Below are 20,511 nucleotides of genomic sequence, written 5' to 3' on the forward strand. Positions count from 1 at the left end.
ACAAGTGACACAAAAACAAATAAACATAATCTTTACGACAGGGCGTGAACCAGGCGAACAACGATGCCTGTAGTGTGCCTTGAGTCGGAACTTTAACGAGTGTGAAAAGGCCATATCATCAATGGTGATGTTTTGTTTGGGTTATTTTTTTGTGTAAAACATTGGCTTATTACATTTCAAATCATTCCCTCTATCGCTCTATAACATCAATCCTATAATATGCCTCAAAAATGAAGAGATAAGTCAATATTTCTGCCAGCATCATCCATTACGACGATCCCTTGAAGTGGTCCGTTATTTACTAACCAAAAGCATCTGCTTTCATGTCCCAATCGTGCGCACGAAATGACGATACCCTCTTAATTGATACCTTTCTTCCGGAACGTTTGGCACCAAACTTGACTCATTAGGGCAATGTAGCGTGACCGAAAAATCCCTGGCGGGAATTTAAGGAACTAATTTTGGGTAGAAATTAATTCGACTATATTGTTCCTGCCTGCCACACGCTCTTTGTCTCACGACTCGTCTGGCACCCGTTGGGGACCGATGCCACAGTTCTAGAGGGCGAGAAAAGTAGGTGGTGATTGTTTTGGCACCACATCGAGCCGTTAACCTTTTCCGTCATAGGGAAACCCTCTACCTGTGTATTTGGTGTCGTTCAAACTACCTCATAATCATTACTTTGAGAATTTTAGAACCTACTTTTCTGGCTCCCCTTGGCACGGTGCACCGGAGGTATACAAAACATATAAAATTTATTACTTACTGCTCCCCTTAGTATGTTCTCGAACACAAATACCAGCGACACTCTTGAGTATTAATGAAGTTCTTCCGAGATGCGATTTTGTAGGTACTTTCACAGATGGAGAGGATGAAAAGCAAACAGTTTACAGGAAAATATACCATTTGACTAATGCAGTGTGTTTGGTGCGGATGCTGCGGTGAATTTTGCTTCATACGTTAAAGGCTAGGGTAGCAGGAGGGGGATAACGGAGCATTCAAGATATAGAGGACACGTTGTATTTCCTGCCTTAAAAAGGGAAACTTTTCGGTATCGCATTGTTCTTTCTCGGGAAGTTGACTAGTGTAATGAAGAAATTGAAATTCCACACAACTTGCCAAGAGAAGTTGATCATGGGAAGGAGAATGTGTTTGATAAGAAATTTCTTAGCAGCTTTAACTTACTTACCTCCTTACTCTTGGTTATGCGAAGTAAAGGAGATGATGGTGAATGTTTTTCGAATGACAAAGACATTAAGACGGAGTTTTAGAGGGTGCTAAAATTTTGATTAAAAGACTAATTTCAAAAAGTTTGAGCTGCGCGAAAGTCATTGGTGTTAACCTGTAGCAGCAGTCAACGTGTTACGCGAAGCATTTCATATCTAGCAATGTGTATGTTCTATCATAAAGTTAGTTAAGAAGTTTTTGTTGAGTGGTTAATTTTTTTGGCACTTTCTTTGAGTCTTTGCGAATCGTTATTGCCAGCATAACCGATTTAAGCTGTTTCATCATTTTAAGCTTGAACTTTTCATTTATTTAAACCAAACGGAGGAGCGTGGTGAAATGTAATCCTTCCAATAAAACCGCGATGAAACGGTGAGCAAGCTGCTTCATCATTGACGAATAAAATTATTTTACGACCAATTTTCCAGCGGATTAAAACTGAAAGGATTACAAATCCTTTGCTTTTCCACTCCATTTGCCCATGCAGTTAGCGGTTCACTTTTTGTGAAGGAAAAAAGTCCTGCACGGACTTATAAAAACAACAATAGCATACTTTCTTAGTTTCTACTGTCGATGGTTGTTTTGCACAGCACGTCATCGTATTTTACAACAAATAAAAAAGCCTCCAGGGAGCCTTTTTTACCATCGCCACTTTTACACTCTGTCATAAACTTCGTGTCTTGTGGCGAGAACACACATTTGGGTTTGAATTCTTTCATGTCATAGCACAGCTACCTTGTGTTTTAGTTACCAAGATTTATCATTTGTCAACCATCACCTTTCGTTAATGGGAATTTCAGGTATGCAACGCTTGTCTCCTTGAAAAAAAATTCATTTAGAGATCATAAAAGCGACTATTTAAATTAGAATAATGTACAAAGCGAATTCATCTATTGCACTACTTAGTAAACACTGGAAGGCAAATGCTCTTCAGGCTTTGCTAGTTTGTTATTTCCTTTTTTCCTTTATGCCATGCGCAAAAAGGAACTTCACTTGGCTGGATTTTTTTATTATTTAATGAATAGTATAATATGATTTTCTACTCGTTCTTATTGTTGCGTTAGAAGGCGACGGTATCGGGTATATAACATGCACCTCCGTCTCCTGTACTCATACAAGTCATACTTTGTGTCGGTGGCGTTGGCGTCTTCTTATTCGATGCTCTACGGATGGTTTGTTCCATGAGGCATTCTATGGAGAAGCCAGACAGATTATTCTTGGGATTTGTACTATCAACATGTACCTTAAGCTGGGGAATGATGAAATGCTAGATGTGAAGGAAAAGCCTCCAGAAAGCAGATGCTATTAAACGTCGCCGTCTGGTGGAAGTGATGGTAATGGAGGATGCGGAGTTTCCGATGCCAGCATTGTTGTCAGAATTTAATTGCTTAACTGGCGGGAAAACTGCTAGTGCTCAAATCCAGTTCTGCTGAATAATTTGTTTCAAAGTGAATGAAAAAAAGGTGAAAATTGTCGGAAACAAAACAACCGTTAAGCTTAAATTAATTGCTTTTGATGTGTATATGTATAGATATTTTTTGTTAAATAGCTTTGGATGACATCTTCCACTTCAGTGGAATAGTCTTCCATCCAGTAGTACTGGAAATCCGCATCGGTAAATATGACCCTGCCTGCCACAAGAGATTTAAAATGAATCAATCAACAATACTGTTTGTGATGGAGAGGAATATGCAAAAATATATTGCTGAAACTTAGTGGGTGTAAACGGAAAATAATAGCTAACGAATTGACGTTGATTGATGTGAGTCGTATGTCGAGGTGATGGTTGGAACAAATGAAATCACACATCGCCGGATTAGTGTAATTGATCGTATCATGATAGTAGAACATATTTCTCGTGCCTCTAGCTATTACGGATAAAAAACCATAGCGGCATTTAGGTTTGCCATAAATTTTCTGGTCTCTTTGTGTTACTCTTATCATCATAATTTACAGTAGGCAATATTATCATTTTATTAACAGAAAAGATTTCAAAAAACAATGGAACTGAAGAAAAGTTTTTTTATATCCAGACTAAAAAAGTGTCGAGTATTTTGGTGTATTGAAAGAACTGCTTTTGTAAACATGCTAAAAGTTTACCTGAAACAGTTTGCTCATTCTTTATCGCTAAATTGTTGATTTTCAAATAGGATCGCACGATGGAGACCGTGTTTCAGGAGTTTTTTTTATTTCTATTATTTTTTTCATGAATGCGTTTATAAATAACTTTTTATCGAGTTTAGATCAACTAGAATTTTATTCTAATCATCGAATGAATTGAATCTAGTATTCTTAAATCTTTCATTTTTCATAGCATTTACGGTTAATAAGTCCTGCCTGTAGGTTAACAAGGCATTATATCATTGAAATTTTTTACTTAATATATCGATGGCGATTGAAGCTTCACAGGCAGTAACAACGAGAATAGATTTTCTATTATATTTTTTTATTACATCCACATTCGGTTTCGAGCGTCTTACCTTACCTCTTAGATTACTTTCATCTCTTCTTTTACATGGTCTGCAATATTTTTTTTATTGCCGGTAAAACATGGCTTTGAAAGCCGTCGTTGTAGCGTACATAAGCGTCGATCTTTGCTTGCTTGGGCTACGTGCGTATCGCATATGTCGCGCCCCAATTCTTCCTCCATTCGATAGCGGAAAGAGCAAAATCCAATCTGCTTTCCTCCTACATTGAAGAAGATGCGCTGCAAGGCGTCTTCCATAGCTGTCTGTTTTCGTTTCGGTGTTATTCTTTTTCTTTTCTTACTAGAAGATACCGCAGATTTGGAGGGTAGCTATTCCTATCCAGACAGGCTGGAAATGGTTTCGAAAAAGACAGTACAGACGCTTGTAGCTGATGTTGAGTCGTAGAAAATCGATATTTTCATCTTATCTTTCTTTCATTTGTAAGGCATTGGTAGAAGATGTAAGGCAGTGTGTGTAGTATTATGTGTAATTTTGTTTGTAATTTCTTATTCTTGGAAATGTTTGAATGTGCATAAGGTAAAAAATAAAGATAAATAAAGGGTAAAACATTATCCTTTATAAATAGGAATGTATCATGCTGTAACATTTGTAACAACAGTGTTGAATGTCAGCAAAAAAGACGGGGTTTAATGGCTTGCTGTAACGGACTTGATTCGATACTATCCGATTTTTTGCTGAAGGGATCTTTTTTCGGAAATTGATCCTTTTGTACGCTTAAGCATAAAACTCGACTTCGTAAGCAAATGCACTTACATTTTTTTTTTCAAAACATACAGTATCGTGTTTCTTCCATACGTTTTAGCCTGACCGATTCGTAAAGCCGAAACCGGCGAAATAAACTTGTCGGCCTCTGTTCAATTTCGTTTTTTATTTTTCGGTAGCTCTTTTGATTTTTCGAGTATCAATCGATCAACCAGAAAGAATTATTTTACATGTATTTATTTTAGGCACTTTATCGTTGTCAGGTTAGTATGTTTTTATTATCATTCCCCCCCTGGTGTGGATATTGTTGCTACATGAGTATCGCTTACATGGCAAAAGGGGTTTCAGAAAAAAGTACTTCGGATTCTTTTTCTTTCATTCTTTTGGTTGTAATATTCATTTTTTCGACCAAAAGATATTGCTATAAAAATTCTCCACACATTAGATTATGGTGTTAGAATGTCATTAGGCCAAATGATTCACACTTGATAAAAAAAACAGCATCTTTGTCAAACTGTGTCATCCCCTGCTTCCTGAAGGACCATTGGGTATCCGAAACGACAAACTATGATGAATAAGTTGTTGGGAAAAATCTTTCTTATTAAATGATGTTTATTTGAATTCTCTGTGCAATTTGATAATAGCTTTTATATTCTTATTACAGCCACTGAAATCCGTTGCCAGGAAAAATCGAAGGGAGGTCTATGCTATGAGGTGATCCTGGCTGAACCGGCCGTAAATGTGGCACAACCGAAGCTAGCTCCTGTACCGGGCAAAAATGTGTCCGCCGAGGAAATTGAGGAAAAGTTGAAGGCAGCGGAAGAGCGCCGGCTGTCCTTGGAGGCAAAGAAGATGGCCGACTGGTCGGCAAAGATGGCTAAAATTGAGGAGGCTTCCCGTAAGAAGGACGAACTAGACAAGGAGTTCAAAACGCACGCCAAGGAGGTGTTGCACACCAAAATGGAGCAGTACGAGGAAAAGCGAGAACAACAACTATCGGAAATCAAGGAAAAGCTAAAGGTAGGTTATTCTACGTCCCGATTTTACAAACGATGCTATTAGCTCGTGACCAGTAAAGATCGATCATAAAGATTTTTTAAATCATTACGTGGTTTTATTACATTGTAAAAGCCATTTCGAGTTTTCATAATCATTCGCAACGTTTCAGACGCACGCGTCCGACATTGAGAAAACGCGACAGAGTCTGGAGCAGCAGAAGGTGGAGGAATTGCAGAAGCATCTTGAGGATAAACTGAGAAATGCTGCTACTCTTCGTGATGATAACATCAAGAAAATTTTGGATCGACTAAAGGAGCACGTACGTATAATTTCTTTCTATTTGTATCCAGCTGGCGTTCGTATTGAGCCAGTTTTGATGCTGAGTATCAGGAGTACGGACAATCCGTATCTGTTGATTTATCACGTTCACATTCGTATATTATAGCATTTTAAACTTTCTTAGTTGGCTGGCATGTTTACAGTACTTAACCGTGCGTTAATTTTCTGTTCACTTGAGTCGTTGGTTATTTGTTTCCATTTTCTTTCTATTTCATGTAATATCCACCAACACCACCCACGACACTCTGCGAATGTATTACATGCAAATGACGCCATTGTCCCACCACCGAATTGTTTTGAATACACTTGATTGTACTCTGTACACTGGCTTTTAATCGGCCGTTTTTTTGATGATTTGGGCGTCGTGTTCTGTCAATTCAACCGGATTGAAATGTCCTGGTTTATTACGACGGTTGAAATATTGCGATTTCAATTGTGGAATGAAATGTACTTCATTCATATTCAAAACTGTCAATTATCATTCGTCAAATTGGTCAATAAAATATAAACCATCGTCACAAAACTAACACAACATCCACTCACATCGGAAACACCAAACTGTACAAAATGTGATCAAATTGAAAATGATCATCTCACTTTTGTATATACGTTCATTTGCATGTTTGTCCTTTCCCTTAAACTATTATCATTTCTCCATATTGACACAAACCTGTCGCGTCGCTGATGAAAACTCAATCCGATTTATTTGTGTATATTTGCCATGGCTGTGGCGTCCTTCGTTCGTGTTCTATTTACTCGATGGTGTCGGATATCGGGTTTTCGGGGTTCCGGATTGGTTTGGATGGTGTATTGTATCGATTTTCGGACCATGCTTTTGATTTATTTGCAAATACCATTCCTTTTACTGGCTTACGCTGCGAAAACATTGCGTTGGTCACGTTTTTTACTTGCGTTGCGTACGGCAATTCAATATATTCCTTTTACAAACCAATTCCCACATCTGCACATGTACACCCCTTTGATTCCTTTGGTTTAATGCCAATAATCAACTGTTGGGTGTAATTAATCGATACATTTTATCGACATCGTTATGTCTCAAATCTATCATTCGTCTTCTGTATTATCTTTTGTATCTCCTTACGCGGTTACTATCGTTCCATGGTCGACAAACGCAATTTCTCATCCGTATCACCTCCAACCGTCATTATACTGATAATGTTTAACGCCACGACAATATTCGTCGTGCACATCATACAACGCTTTCATACATCATCACACATCATTGTCATCCTCATGTACACAGAACACAGATAAGTTAAATGAAGTTCGCGCAACCGTCGACCAGATCGAAGCACTTAAGACCACCGAAAAGACGCGTATCATCGAAAATAAGCTGTCCACTGCCGAGCAAAACCGTGAAAAGGAGCTCCAGAAGAAATTGGAAAACATTCGCAAGCACGTAGGTTTCGTTTTATTTCAACTTATTATCTTCCTATTTCAATGAGCTTTCCAACTTCTATCATTTGTAATTATGTCTTTTGTTCTATCGTATCTTAATTATCCTTTTTTACTCTTACTGCATCCACTAGCAATTAGATGTATACAATCAAATCAGCATAAGTTTTGTCCTTATGTACAAATGTTATTATATATGACACTTTCACATTTCACATTTGCTGAAATACATAATTACAGAGCATTCTGTAAGTCAGAAGTCAGTTTAATTTTGAAAAAAAAAAAAATGAATTATCTATTTTCGAATTATCATTATTTTCCTAGAATGGAGTAAACAAGTTCTTCATCCATTTTTAAAAGAATTTATCGCTGATGTGAATTTATTTTTCTTGCAAACATATTTAAAACCATTATATTCATATATGGCGTCGAAACAATATCGGTCGTTAATTATTTTATCATTTATTTCATTTTAGGAACGACGTGCCGAGCTAGTTCGTCAGAACAAGGCGGCCCTGGCGCAGAAGACAGACGTAACGGCGTCGTCAGGCTAAGCATAATTGGTATTACTTCGGTTCAACGTGTAAGCAGCAAAGCATGCATAGAAAATAAACAACAGCTTAAAATGGACACGATCACGAAGTTGAGGCATAAGTATCCAACTATGAAGCGACCACTGAAGCAGGCCATGCCGTGATATAACAATGTCCGACCCTGAATTTTGATTTTTTATATTTGAACTATACTTTTGTCTTGTTTGCAACGCTGCTTTAGTAGATAATGTTGAGCCATTAAATCAGAAAAATAAATTTACCAAATCAAAAAAATCATATGAAAAGATCCCAACAGAAACCGCGAGAAGCAGTTGTAGGTAAACGCCAATGATCTATTAAAAAAAGTAAGTGAACAACAAGCACACGGAAATCTTGAACCATGTATGAATGTATCATTGCAGATCAACATGATCCAAAAAAAGCATACTAACATAATGAAACGTAAATTTATTATTGAACTACTAACACACGTGCATTGCAGTCAGATAGATAGTTAGATATCGAACGTCAACTTGTAGCTGGATGGTAATCGGTGTAACTTCCTAAGCATCAGTTGAACTGTAGATCATTTTTTTGTTTCCTTTTTTTATAATGAAATCCCATCCATATGTAACACGAGTGGCCCCGGGTATCCTTAGTACATTTACGACAAGTTGAAGGGCAAAATGAATTTACTTGTGTTTGACACACGGGCAAACAAACCGATTGTGTTTATCAAATCAGCACAAATGTTGAAGACGCTAGGCATGAAGGTGTAATATGCTCCGCGCTTAGTATGTGCTTCTCTAACGGCTCAAATGATGCGAAACATGCTGATTGCATGCTGTTAATGCACGATCTTGAATCTGGAAGCAAGAATCATGAAAGAATGCACTGCCCTGATTGAATAAGAGAGAAAAACAATCTTTAAGATCTGCAGAAATATCCAAGGATGTTCAGAATACGTGATGCAGCTAGGACGCAACTAACAGTAAATGCACCGAAATAAGAATTCATAAAAGAGATACTAACAGGAAGTAGAAATAGAGCATGCAAAAGAAGCTAAATAAACACACCACTAAATGAAGCAAATATTTATTCACTCCCACTTCCTTTTCTCACTACATAAAGTCTACAGATACAAAAACGTATATATGCATATATTAGATAAACATCTATAGAGCAATGGTTGCGACCGGGGGTCAGCTTTTCGGAACTAAGGAAACGAGAACGTGACAGTTGTGGATCATAATCAGTAAGACGAAAGAAGCTAAGAGCTTATTTTCTGCGCTCTGTTCAAAACGGTCCAAATCTGTGTGAATACATGGTTAGACTTTGTGAAACGCGAACATGAATCATGAACGAACAAACATTTAATCGAAACATGTTAAGAACTCTCGTTCTTCCACACGACCAAAAGGAAGAATTCGCAGCAATGCGAAATAAGGTATGGAATTGAAAGATGTAGTTTGGTTGCACGAGCACAACTACACGAATTTACGCGAATCGATATTTGAACGAAATTTTCCGATGCCTGTTTGATGCTACCCAAAAAATCCTAATTTCTCTTATGTTCGCAGCTTGTAAATGATAATCGTGAAAAGCGAAACAATGGTTAGCTTCAGGATGGAGAAAATGTCCAATGGCGAAGATTTCAGTGTTGTGTTGGCTCTAAGCAAAAACCAGAGAAATTACAAAAGAGAAGCGAAACTTGGTAAAGTGGACTCGATGCTAAATATCTTACTGAAAGCAAGAGGAAAAACGCAACAAAACGCAAGCTAAACCACAGGCGGATACGCTACAAGAGCTAGCATGGATGTAGAAAGGATATCGCAAATGAATTAAAGTAACAGCCAGCAAAAAACGCATTATACATATATCGCCTCTGTGCCGCTATTTATACATTTATTCTAACAAAAAGAAGGCAAGCCAAGAAGGGAGAGACGTGTCTGAAAATGCATAAGAAACTAACCAACAAGAACAGCACGGCTAATGGCGTTCGCTTGCTCCCTCTTGCGACTTGGCATGAGTTTGAAAAAGTAATTATACGCGCAGCATTAATGAATGGAAAGTGCTAGTTTATTATACAAAATATTAGTACACCCGTATATACATATTAAAGCATATATTTACAAGTTTCTTTACGCTTTTGTGAGAGCAAACAGATGGAAGGACAAGATACGAACTTGCGGTGGGCAGGGATTAGGTAAGAATGAACAGAAAGTTGAGCTATCGTGTCACGCTGATAAAAAAAGTGCTTTGCTAAAGAAAATAACGTCGGAGGAAATCGTTCTATCGCTTGTTCTTCCATTCGTAAATGGGAGGAAACGGAGCGAAGGAAATGTTTTCCGGAGTGCAAAAAAAAAAGGCTGCTGCTTTTTGGTAAGCGTTTCTTTTTTGTTTCATATTTTCTCTCTAGCGTTTTCGGCCGCTCCTGTTGTTCTCGTCCATTTGGTAGAGTGATCATTTCTTGGCGCACACGTGCGCGCAAAACCACATCTATCACTCCCGTGTGGGACGTCGCTTAGCCAAGAGAGGGAAGGGAGGAACAATTTATGGAAAATCGCCTTTTGTGTAGTAACTAACAAGTGCATAAGTGTAGAAAGTGTGTGATATGAGCGCAGCGTGCAATGTGATGTCTGATTCCAAAATCTGTGCTTCGCATCGTCATAAAAAAAGGAGAATGGAGAATGAGACGATATTTCAGTAAAGTAAATAACACCGATCGAACAGGATCAATCTGATACTCTAAACAAGCAAACGCTACTAGGGAGGTGCTTTAATTTAATTTTCTTTGCCAACATTACGTTTGAATGTTTTTGAATTAAATAAAAAACAAACACGTTAACGCATTCAGTTTTTCATACAAAATTCAGTTTATTTGTGAAAAACAATTCAGCTTTTTGTTGTTGCTTCGCAATTCCATTTGTTTTTCTTAACTGTACGGTTTCTAGATGTGACTGGCTAGTGTTGGTTTCGGTTAGATCGCTGGAAATAAAACACGCCGTAACACGCTACGATCGAGAATGATTGATTTTTATATGCCCAAAAAATGTCGCATTTGAACTTGATTCAACTTTTCTGCACATTGAAGAAAAAGATCGCGTGTAAAAATCAAAATATGCGATAAATGTGACGAATTTTTTGTACATCCCTTTCAGAGGAGCGAAGATCATTAGAGAGATGCATTTGAGATTACGTTCGAATCATCTCTTCGCGAATGTTGATTGTTCGACACATTCTTGACTAGTGAATCCTGCAAAAATCCCATAATGGTGACAGAAGCAAACCGTTGAAAAGAAAGCTCAAACACACGCTGTAAGCGCTATCATAGCACAAAGTACATGGCAGCATGCAACTAAGCAAGCAGATAGCAGCGTATGAAAGAGGGATAGCTAGTACTACAGCATAATATGCAAACGCAGAAAGTCCCGAAGTTAAGCGGAACAGAATGCACTGCGATTGGGCTTTCTTTTTCAAGCGAATGCCCAGCATAACAAACGCACACACAGATACACAACAGGACCCAAGTAGAACCGATCGCAGCAATGTGCTATGCAAAATTGCGCCATCGCCAACAGAATTATCCTTACGTACGAGAGAGAACAAAAAGCCAACAGGAGAAAGCAAGTGGAAGCGATAAACGCACCACTGCGGAACGATCAAGAAACGAAAAATAATGAGCTGATGTGGGGAAACCCCTATGGCAAGACAAAATAAAGCAAATCAAATCCAACCAAAGGCCGATCTGGTCGTGATGGTGGACGATAAACAAAGCAGGATAGGTGCAACAAAAACGCATATATAAAAACCAAACTTGATTTCCGAATAAAGACAATGGAGCAGAAAAACCAATACAAAACGCAAATGGTCGTTGTTAATCCACTTGTCCACTTGAGTTCTTGTGGCTACCATCAACCGAATTATCGCGCCCACGGTAAGCAGTTTGAAGTATTTCTTTAACGTTTAAATAAAACACAATTGAAGCTATTTCAGGTTTCCGTGATTGAAGGTGCTTAAGCCACATTTATGCTTACATATATCAGTACAAAAATAGGAGGTACATACAAAACACTCGACGCTGTACACGGGGGGACGCGATTCCTGGCAGTCACGTTTACTTACTGGTATTGCCACACGGCAAAATTGGGTGCATTCTCCAGCAGTGGCGGTCGGTACCGCTCGACTGTGATGCTCTCATCGAACACTTGGTCGACGTTGTAGAATGCACGCAGTTCCTCGATCGCACGCTCTTCGATCTGCGTATGCGCCAATGACTTGGATTTGATCATCTCGATGTACCGCTTCTGACGCCGTTCCTCCGCCAGGATCTCGTTGAAGTCTTTCTCTCCGACGCTGCACCGAGTGCTGGACTGCCGCTGGCGCTGTTTCTTCGCGGACGCATCCAAACACAGATCAGCTCCGGTGGCAGTTGTCGCGTTCTGCTGTTGTTTATTTTGCTCTACGTTGGTGCTAGGATTCCGTTGCCGACGGCTTCCAGTTGGTCCCGAAACGTCCGGCGAACCCAAGGGCGGAGAATCGCCAATTTTAAACAGTTCTGCCGCCGGGATGCTGTTGATGTTTTTCCACGGATTAGCCACGGGCACGACCACAGGTGTATCGGAGCCAGATTGTTTGGCTTGGTCTGCTTCGGCCGCTTTCGCTCGTGACTTTTCCGAGTTGAGCCGTTTGCGTTGCTTCTGCGAAAGGTTCCCGTTCTGGATGGCAAAATCCGCCAAGTTGATGGCGCCCCGCGGTACATTGCCGGCCGATTCGTACCCTTCATCCGGTGACCGAATCGGGTGGAGCTGTGGTGCCGTTGGGCTTCGCTCGAGCACGGTACGCAGGCTGGAAAAGTTCGCTTCGGCCAACGGTTGCCGGGCTTCCTCCTTCATGAGCTCGTTAACGCGTAGTGCCGCGGTAAGAGCCGATTTCCGTTTCGCGTCAGCCGCCGCCACCACCGTTTGCCACGGTTTGTTCGATGGCCGTTCGTCTGCGGACTCAACTGGATCGTGCGCGGGAACGCTCAACGGAGGAACCGACGTTCGAGCTTGGGCCGTTTTGCTGGCCGAAATTTTACGCTCCTTGACCGCAGCTGCCTCCTCCAACACCAACCGCTCGAGGTACGCCATGGCTTCCTTTTCGTAGTTACGCTTTTCCCGCTGGAGCTTAGACAAGCCGGAGTGCTTGCTGCGTGGCGTGACCTTGCCGACTCTCCCCAGTTCCGGTGCTCCGTTCGTCTGCTCACCCGCCCTGTCCGATGGTTTGTGGTCGAGATCGACCCGGAAGTCGGTCACAAACTGCTCCAACTCTTCATCTCCGATCGCCACTGCGAAGGGCGTTATCGTACGGTAGTCGGATAGGCGGAAAAACTCCTTGTAGAAGTGGTCGATTTGCAGCAGCACGGTTGGTTCCAGGCCGTCCAGCAGACGCCACTCGAGCAGCCGCGCAAAATTAACGCTGATAAACTGCATGCACACGCTCTTGAGCAATTCACAGTTGTATTGGTACCCGAACTCGAGCAGCTCACCCACGTTACGCAGGTGCACCCGTTGGCTGACAATCGTCTCGAAGATGCTCTTCAACTCCTCGATCAGGAACTGATCGCAGATAATGACCATGCTTAGCAGGAAGTTCTCCGAGTAACGCTGCCGTCGCACCCGACCGTAGTCGTTGTCGTACAGAAACGGAACGATCACGTCCATGTACTCGCGCGGAACCGTTCTCAGATCGACCGTGGTTCGCCGCTCTGTCCAACCGTGCGTGAACATCATGCTGAAGTAGTCGAGTCGGGCGACCAGCACGCACTTGTGCGCTCGCATTCGTTTGTCGTCCTGCAGCTCGATCGTGAGATCATACAGCTCCGGGAAGGAGTCGTGTCGCAGCATCGGGAACGGTTCTATGGGGGGTTCCGTTTGCAGACTGCAAGTGCGAAAGGAAACGAGCGTCAATCGATCCTAGATCTCGCGAGGAAATGCCACCATATACTCACGTTTTTAGCGATTTCGTTAAGGCGGTGAGTTGCATCTGATCGATAATCGTCTTTAGCTTAGCACTCATCGCTTTCACGGCGCCGTGGTCAACCGATGTAGAGCCCGTTTGGACGGGTTTACTCACCAACCGCTCAACGTCCGCCCGCGATATGAGCTGGTTGGTGTACAGGTACCGCATCACCAGTCGAAACGCTCCGATCGTCATGTTCCCGAACCCGTGTTCCTTTAGATCGAACTCCTGTTGCTCCGGGTGTTGCTGCAGGAGCTCGCGCAGCACTTCTGATCGGTGGTACAGGATAAACCGGTGGCTAGCGAACGGTTGCCCCTCGACGTACAGCACCACATCGTGCACGCCGTCCATCTCGGACGCGTCGGCCAGCAGCGTGCCGTAGTCGTAGTTCGATTCAACCAGTTCTGGTACGCAGAAGCAACGCCGCGTGTTCTCGACCAGCGCCGCGTAGTTTTCGCCTTCTGCGTCGCACGCGAAATCCACCACGTTGCTGAGGTTCCGTATGCGTCGTAGCTCGATCCGGCTTTGCAGCGTTTCGCAGAGCTCCTTTCGGGTGTGCGTTTCCTTGAAATCGCTTTGCTGACGCGTACGCACCGTCCGGGGCAGCTTGTTGGTGATGGTGCCTTGGTAAAGATTCCCCAGCAGTAACACCAGCGCATTGTTCGAGCACCACCGGATCTTCTCCACCTCGAGGTTACGCGATTGGGCGAACAGGCAACGCACGAACTGCTGGGAGTCCTCGTACCAGATGTAGATGTTGCGCGACGCTGTAAACACCAGCACCCGCAAATCGGTCGTACCCCGGTGGACATCTTCCTGCTCGGTGGTCTGCAGTTCCCCACCGGCCACCGAGAGGCATTCGATCTTTTCCATTCTGCAAGCGAAACGCCAATAGCAGTGTCATAAACAGGGCGCCCTTCACCTGGTGGTTGGGACTACTTACAGTGGTTTTTTGTACGTTTTCACCTTGAATCCGTAGAAAATGTGCAGAAAGCTTTTCACCGTGTAAACAACGACGGCCGCGTTACACGATTCGACTAGCTTAATGGTCGTGTCCCGCCGCACGGCGTGAGCGTCGTCCTTCAGCATGGTACCCTCCGGTAAGAGCGGGATCGGCTTCGGAAGCATGATCGTCTCGCTTCGCGGGTCCCGCTTCAACCCAAATTGGCCCCCGTTCAGGCCCCACACGTACAGGTCCCCTTCGAGGACGGCGATGGAATGGTAGTCACGCGCTATCACACGTTTTACAGTTTTGCCTCTGCAAGGACCAAAAACGGGATCTCATTTGATGCAACCCGTTGCGGGGCCGTTTGGCCTTCCGAATGACTCACGCAAGTATCGATTGACCAGTTATCTCCTTGAAGGTGAGTAGCTTCGGTGGCGGTGGTTTAATACCCAGCTGGCAGTGTGTGTTCTCTCCGCAGGAGTATATCTGGAATGTGTGAAAGGAAACAATCTCTTCAAACGGTGTCTGTGAAGGCTGGCTGGTCGGGATTGGGATTGAGCTCGTACGTGACTGGCGTCCGTGAGGATGAGTGTGTGATGTTTTGCCGCGGACACGTCCACTATCCGCTCGTCGTCCTTCAACGGGACAGGAACCTTCATCGGGCACGCGATGGTGTCCTCCATCCCCAAGCCTAGCCGTCCGCCGAAACCGTGCCCGACCGTGTACAGCTCGCCCAGCCGGTGCGTCAGGAACACGCTGTGGTACGAGCTGATCTCCAGCTTCCGAATGGTGGTACGCGTTTTGCGGAAGAACTCCATACTCTCGGGGTTGCCCTTGTCTTGCGCATCCCCAAGCCCGAGGTTGTAGTTCTTGTTCTGTCCCCAAACCATCAGCTCTGGGCCGAGCACTTCGCGACCGTTCGCCGCACTGGTGCAGCGTTGCTCCGACACGTTACTGCACAGCTGCACCGGATTCACGAAATCGTCATCCGCAGCGTCCAGGGCGGCACCGTGCTTCACGAGCAGGACGGCCGCGCCTACGCTACCGTAATACATCGCCCGGTGTAACGCCGTGTGACCGGACTCATGATCCTTCAGCGACAGGCTGGCTCCCTAAAAATAGGCAATCAAATGAAAAAAGTTTGCTCCTTGTTTCGTACAGCGCACCAGAAAGCAAAAGCCGAACCTGATTGATCAACCATTCGACGATGGCGTAGCGGCCAACGGATGCGGCCATGTGCAACGCCGACCGGCCGCAATCATCAAGGATGTGGGCGAAATTGCGGCACGTCTTGGCGATAAACGCCGCCAGCAGCTCGTCTGTGATCGCGCGCTTGGTAAGGGCGGCCGTGATGGCGTTGCCATGGCTCACTAGACGACACTTTTTCGTGCACTCATAGTCGTAGTCGCTGATGGTGTACATCGAGGGACCGGGCAACGGATTCGTGAGAAAAGCGGAACGATTTTTGTGTACACTCATAAGATCACAACAAACAAACTTTGCCAACACTTCGCTCGCGGAAGGAAAGTGTCAAAACGGCGGCTAGTGTTTCGGTGGTGTTTATATCAGCGGGTCGAAAAAATGAAAATACATGCCGGCCAAAACGCGGGAGGTGCTAGCGGGCTGCATTTTCGATTTACTGGCCCTGTAAATGATTAAAAACGAATCAAATGATATCTTTATTCGAGATCTGAGTTCATCCTTCAGGATGTCCTTAGGCCGGAATTCAGGCGTGCACGTGAACGAGTATAAGGCTTTCCCATTGGTTGTGATTAGTATGTTTGGTTGGTGGAGATGCTCGTTACAAACTGTAGAAACTACGGAAGGACAATAAGAATTCTGAATGCATGTGTTTTACAAATTGTAAGAATGAATTGATTTGTAATCAAGTTGATATTACATAAATGGATTACAAAACATATGCTAAATATCGTAGAAGTATTGTAATTGTGCTAAATAATGTAAATGTGAGCTGATATGTTATTTTTCGGCTGTTAGCTTTGATGACTGTTAGCTTACTTCTTCCTTTTATTTCTGAAAAAAATAATTGAGAAATTTTTACAATTGCTTAAAACAACAGTTCCATAGAAAAAAAAAGCTGTTCAATCTTTGATAGGACCATCCCTACGCATCCGCCGGCCGGCTTATCGTGGGGGCAAACCATATCACGCAATGATATGGAGAGCGAGTGAGATGAGCACATCGGTATCAGCACTGCAGGTGAAACGGCCGAACGGGGCTCTATCGCCAGTGAGAGAGAAGAGCACACACCTGAGGCGGTGATTTGCTGCTGCTGGTAGCCTGCTGAGAATCATGTTCTCCTGGTATCTGAGATTTCAACGGGACCCAAATATCGAACGCAAAAATTTTCGCGTTTGGAAGGATTTTGGCGTCAGATATCGTTTTCGCGCTCTCTACGTTGGGATTTGTGGGTCTCGTGCAGATCGATATCGGATCGGATAATATGAATAAATCTTGTGAAATTCTAACAATAGAATTGAAAATACTAGCATAATTTTATTTATTGAATAATATTGCAATTTCCGATTAAATGAAAAGGTATAATAATATAAGAATACTAAAAAACCCGTCGAAAATAAAAACGAGGATTAAAACGACAGAATTTTCTTTAATAATCTAACCAATTTAATCAGCCAAGCTGCTAATTTGACCAATCATTTCATTTTATGTTAAAATTTAAGCAATATTAGAGATTAAAATTGTAATACAAACCATGATAATATGAAACAAATCTTGAAGATATTTCCAATTAATGCAATGTACTTTTTCGGAATTATATCGTCTATTATATCGTAACTAAGGAACTATATTGTAAGTTTAAATGAACAACTTGCCTGTTTCAGTTGTAGTTTCGTTTTTCGGATGAAAATAAAGTAAAACTACGTAAAGCACACTCGTAAGTTGTGATCAGTGGAATATATTTAGTAATGATTTCGCGTTTAGGTCACAAGATTATTTTTGTTTTGTGTTTGCTGCATTGAAATGATGCCTTGCATACTAGGAGGATATCGATATCGTCGGGACTCCTATAGCAGCCGAAGGTACAGCGTTTCACACATCAGGGTGCCGGTAAATGTATGTAGATAAGATTCAGTAGACTTTTCGCGTTTCCCACCACGGCCCGGAGGCTCATCCGCGGGAAAACGTGCTTATTTCTTTTGCATGGAGCGAGAGATGCTGGCAAATTTTAGCGCTCAACCACGCTTCATGCGATCACACGTTCCAATCAAGGGTGCAGCAGTATTTTATTCAGTTTCACTTATACTTCCTCTCTGACTATATATGCCTACGCGCTTGTTAATGCAATCGCTTGTAAATAAACTCTATACACAATTCAAAAATATAGTATCATACTCTTACACATCTACTCAGCACGGCATCGCGCCATTCTCGATTATGCTCATTTTAGACATTATGCTTTCACTTTGTTTGCGTGAACCCATTCCAAAGGACGAATTCAAAAATTACTTCTGATAAAATGGTCAACTTATATTCCGTACTTCGCAGTTTGCGTAATTTTGCAATCTTTTTTTTTGTACGCCTTTCCGCGGCCGTTTTCCACAAAAGGGGCAAACATTTCCGAAAAGTTTCTGCGTTAGGAAGCGTCATTTGCAGCACATTGAGATAAATAGTAGCCAGCAGTAGCTAGACAATTGCCTAGAGCTCACAATCAAAGCCACTTGCGCGATAACGTACAACGAAACAGAAATCTTACTTGGTACACCTTTACAATTAAATAAACGCAAACACGAAAATATTCGGTTGCCCTGTGTGCCCATTTATGCTTGAAATCACTGGTAAAAGAAGGGTTAGGTGCAGGGCAATAATATTAATCATAATCATAATAATAAGAAGGAAAACAAACACTAAAAATTGCAAAGCAATTCGTTCGTCGAATGCCTAAACCTAGACAGCACGCAGAATAAATACAGTAAACAATTTAAAATTAAAAAAAAAAAACATCCCTCTCTATGTTGCACGTTTTACACACGTGCTTTAAAAAAATCCTTCACTTGCACTTGCACTAGCGTGTACGTTGAGATTTACCTTGCACTTACTAGCATGAGCACAACGTTAATCGTTTGATGCCTAACTAGCACCACACACCCACATACTATCTTTCTTCCGCCGCAAGGACGCGAACGATAAGCGAAGCGATAATTTATCTTATACAATCATTTCTACGCTGTTTCCTGCAGCAGCGGGAAAGTTTTGATGTGAAGCTTTTCGATTATTTGCTCAAAATTTGAATTCCTCCTAAATGCGCAGAGCCAGCGGAACGCCTAATAATGCCCTGTCGTCTTGTTCGATCGTGGCGATGGCTTCTAATCTATAGCGCTAGTGTGTTGCGGGTACGTCGAATTTCTAGCCTGAATCTACGCAACTTCCAGCAGGAGTGCAGCTTTTCTGAAGGGCGATGCAGTCACTCACACGTCACTCTTTACTTCCCTTCAACTCCTTAGCATTATGTGCTTGAAACATGGTATGTCTTAAAGTTAAAGATAAATATGTATATGAATATGCCCGCTCGTGGATTTACGTTTTTGTTAGGTTCTGAATCTTTGTGTGCTCGACTAACTAGAGTTTTGTATTCGCATGGTTCACAATGCTGTCTCGAATGACTTTCCGCTACGTTCACTAGTGTTCTGACAACGCGCATTCGTTTTGCATGAAGTTTTGTACGTTAAGCTTAATTCCATTTATGCTGGCGTGAGTGGGTGTGTTTATTCTGTTAGATCTCTATTTCATCGCCTACAAACGGGATAGAGCACGTGGTTTCACCGCTCATCATCATTGTAACATCCCATCACGTGAGCGCGTCCTCTAATCTTTGCCGAAACGATCCGTTGTTCACCGTATCGAAGCGTTCCGATGTGAAACAACCATCTCTGGACCCCAGTGCAGACCCACCACCGGGTACTGTGTACTTATGATTGCGGTTTTACAACTCTTGTTTCTTGAAGAAAGAGTTGAAAAGTTCTCCGTGGAATCCGTGGAGCAAGTTTTTCGTTGTGGTCCTCTCGTTCACCCGAAAATCGGGGGCTCTGCCGAAAAGTATGTGAACAACGAGCCTGGATGAGTTGGGCAGGCTAGATAACTGACGGAAAGGGCGGTAGGCTACTTGTTTAACCCGCACCGGGTGCATTTGATAGGTTTGTGCATACAAACCCGACAGCGCATTAGGAAACCCTGGATAGACCTATGTAATGCTGACCGAAATCAGCGATCATGTTACCGCGATGGCCCACGATGAACCGATCGACAAACGCACCGAGTGTTGCGACGCTACGTGCTAGAGAAGAGAAACACTTACAACAACGTGACATACGCTTAATTTCTACGCTCCTGGTTCATGAAGTCGTCTACTATATTGTTGAGTGCTTTCGCGGCCCCGTCTAGCGTTCGCCCATCGACCATTTCCGTCACGGTGACGGTCGTTTCCTTCAACATTTCTGGTACGTTCTGCTGGGAGGTGTGCGTTGTGGTTGTCGTAATCTTCTGCAGCAGCTCATCCTCCGGGAAGTCGCCATCGGGTGTTAGCGTGATGGTTTTGGTCGTCGTGGTTGTCCGCGTCGTTGAGGTGGACGTTGTCTCTAGGCCCGTTTCCGGGTCTTCCTCGGAGGTGGTTGTCGTTATTATCACCGGTTGGTGTTGCTGCTGCTGCTGCTGCTCTCGCTGTTCCTGCAGCAACTGCTGGTCTCGTAGCTGCTTCAGTAGCTGCTCCTCCAGATCCTCCGGCAACTCGTCCCCGGTCGTGTTCAGCGTCGTCGTTGTGGTAATGATTGTAGTGCGGACGGTTCTGTGGAAGACATTGGAAAGCCGTAAGTATATATGACAT

The 20,511-nt window shown here is 42.9% G+C and overlaps 3 protein-coding genes across 5 annotated transcripts in view; 1 reads left to right on the forward strand and 2 right to left on the reverse strand.

Moving 5' to 3' along the window:
• LOC128726292 (stathmin-1-A) overlaps positions 1 to 11,564 on the forward strand; it is a 30,655-nt gene extending 19,091 nt beyond the window's left edge. For 2 of the 3 annotated variants that reach the window (XM_053820093.1, XM_053820091.1), the window contains 4 exons: positions 5,080 to 5,435; positions 5,584 to 5,733; positions 7,018 to 7,173; positions 7,646 to 11,564. In XM_053820093.1, the coding sequence (XP_053676068.1) occupies positions 5,080 to 5,435; positions 5,584 to 5,733; positions 7,018 to 7,173; positions 7,646 to 7,723 (740 nt within the window). In that variant the 3' untranslated portion in view covers positions 7,724 to 11,564. The remainder of the gene's footprint in view (positions 1 to 5,079; positions 5,436 to 5,583; positions 5,734 to 7,017; positions 7,174 to 7,645) is intronic. The other variant, XM_053820094.1, reaches the window with a different exon arrangement.
• Positions 11,565 to 11,781: 217 nt separating this feature from the next.
• On the reverse strand, positions 11,782 to 16,073 carry LOC128725201 (inhibitor of Bruton tyrosine kinase). Its single transcript, XM_053818926.1, has 6 exons — positions 15,837 to 16,073; positions 15,218 to 15,763; positions 15,037 to 15,137; positions 14,649 to 14,963; positions 13,695 to 14,579; positions 11,782 to 13,624 (listed from the first exon to the last, which is right to left on the reverse strand). The coding sequence occupies exons 1-6, from the start codon at positions 16,071 to 16,073 to the stop codon at positions 11,824 to 11,826; spliced, it is 3,885 nt and encodes a 1,294-aa protein (XP_053674901.1). The 3' UTR covers positions 11,782 to 11,823.
• Positions 16,074 to 18,122: 2,049 nt separating this feature from the next.
• The window catches only part of LOC128727156 (ankyrin-3-like), a 52,940-nt gene continuing 50,551 nt past the window's right edge, over positions 18,123 to 20,511 (reverse strand). The window contains exon 16 of the mRNA XM_053821033.1: positions 18,123 to 20,472. Within this exon, the coding sequence (XP_053677008.1) occupies positions 20,004 to 20,472 (469 nt within the window). The 3' untranslated portion in view covers positions 18,123 to 20,003. The remainder of the gene's footprint in view (positions 20,473 to 20,511) is intronic.

This window comes from Anopheles nili, chromosome 3, assembly GCF_943737925.1.
Source record: "Anopheles nili chromosome 3, idAnoNiliSN_F5_01, whole genome shotgun sequence".
Taxonomy (NCBI): Eukaryota; Metazoa; Arthropoda; class Insecta; order Diptera; family Culicidae; genus Anopheles; species Anopheles nili.

What these genes read in the sequence shown, in the direction of transcription:
- LOC128725201 (XM_053818926.1), bottom strand. Translation starts at nt 16,073, where the DNA reads ATGTACACCATCAGCGACTACGACTATGAGTGCACGAAAAAGTGTCGT. An exon ending in TCGAATGGTTGATCAATCAG is followed by an intron (nt 15,764 to 15,836) that starts GTTCGGCTTTTG and finishes GCCTATTTTTAG; the next exon opens with GGAGCCAGCCTGTCGCTGAA. An exon ending in ACTGGTCAATCGATACTTGC is followed by an intron (nt 14,964 to 15,036) that starts GTGAGTCATTCG and finishes TGGTCCTTGCAG; the next exon opens with AGGCAAAACTGTAAAACGTG.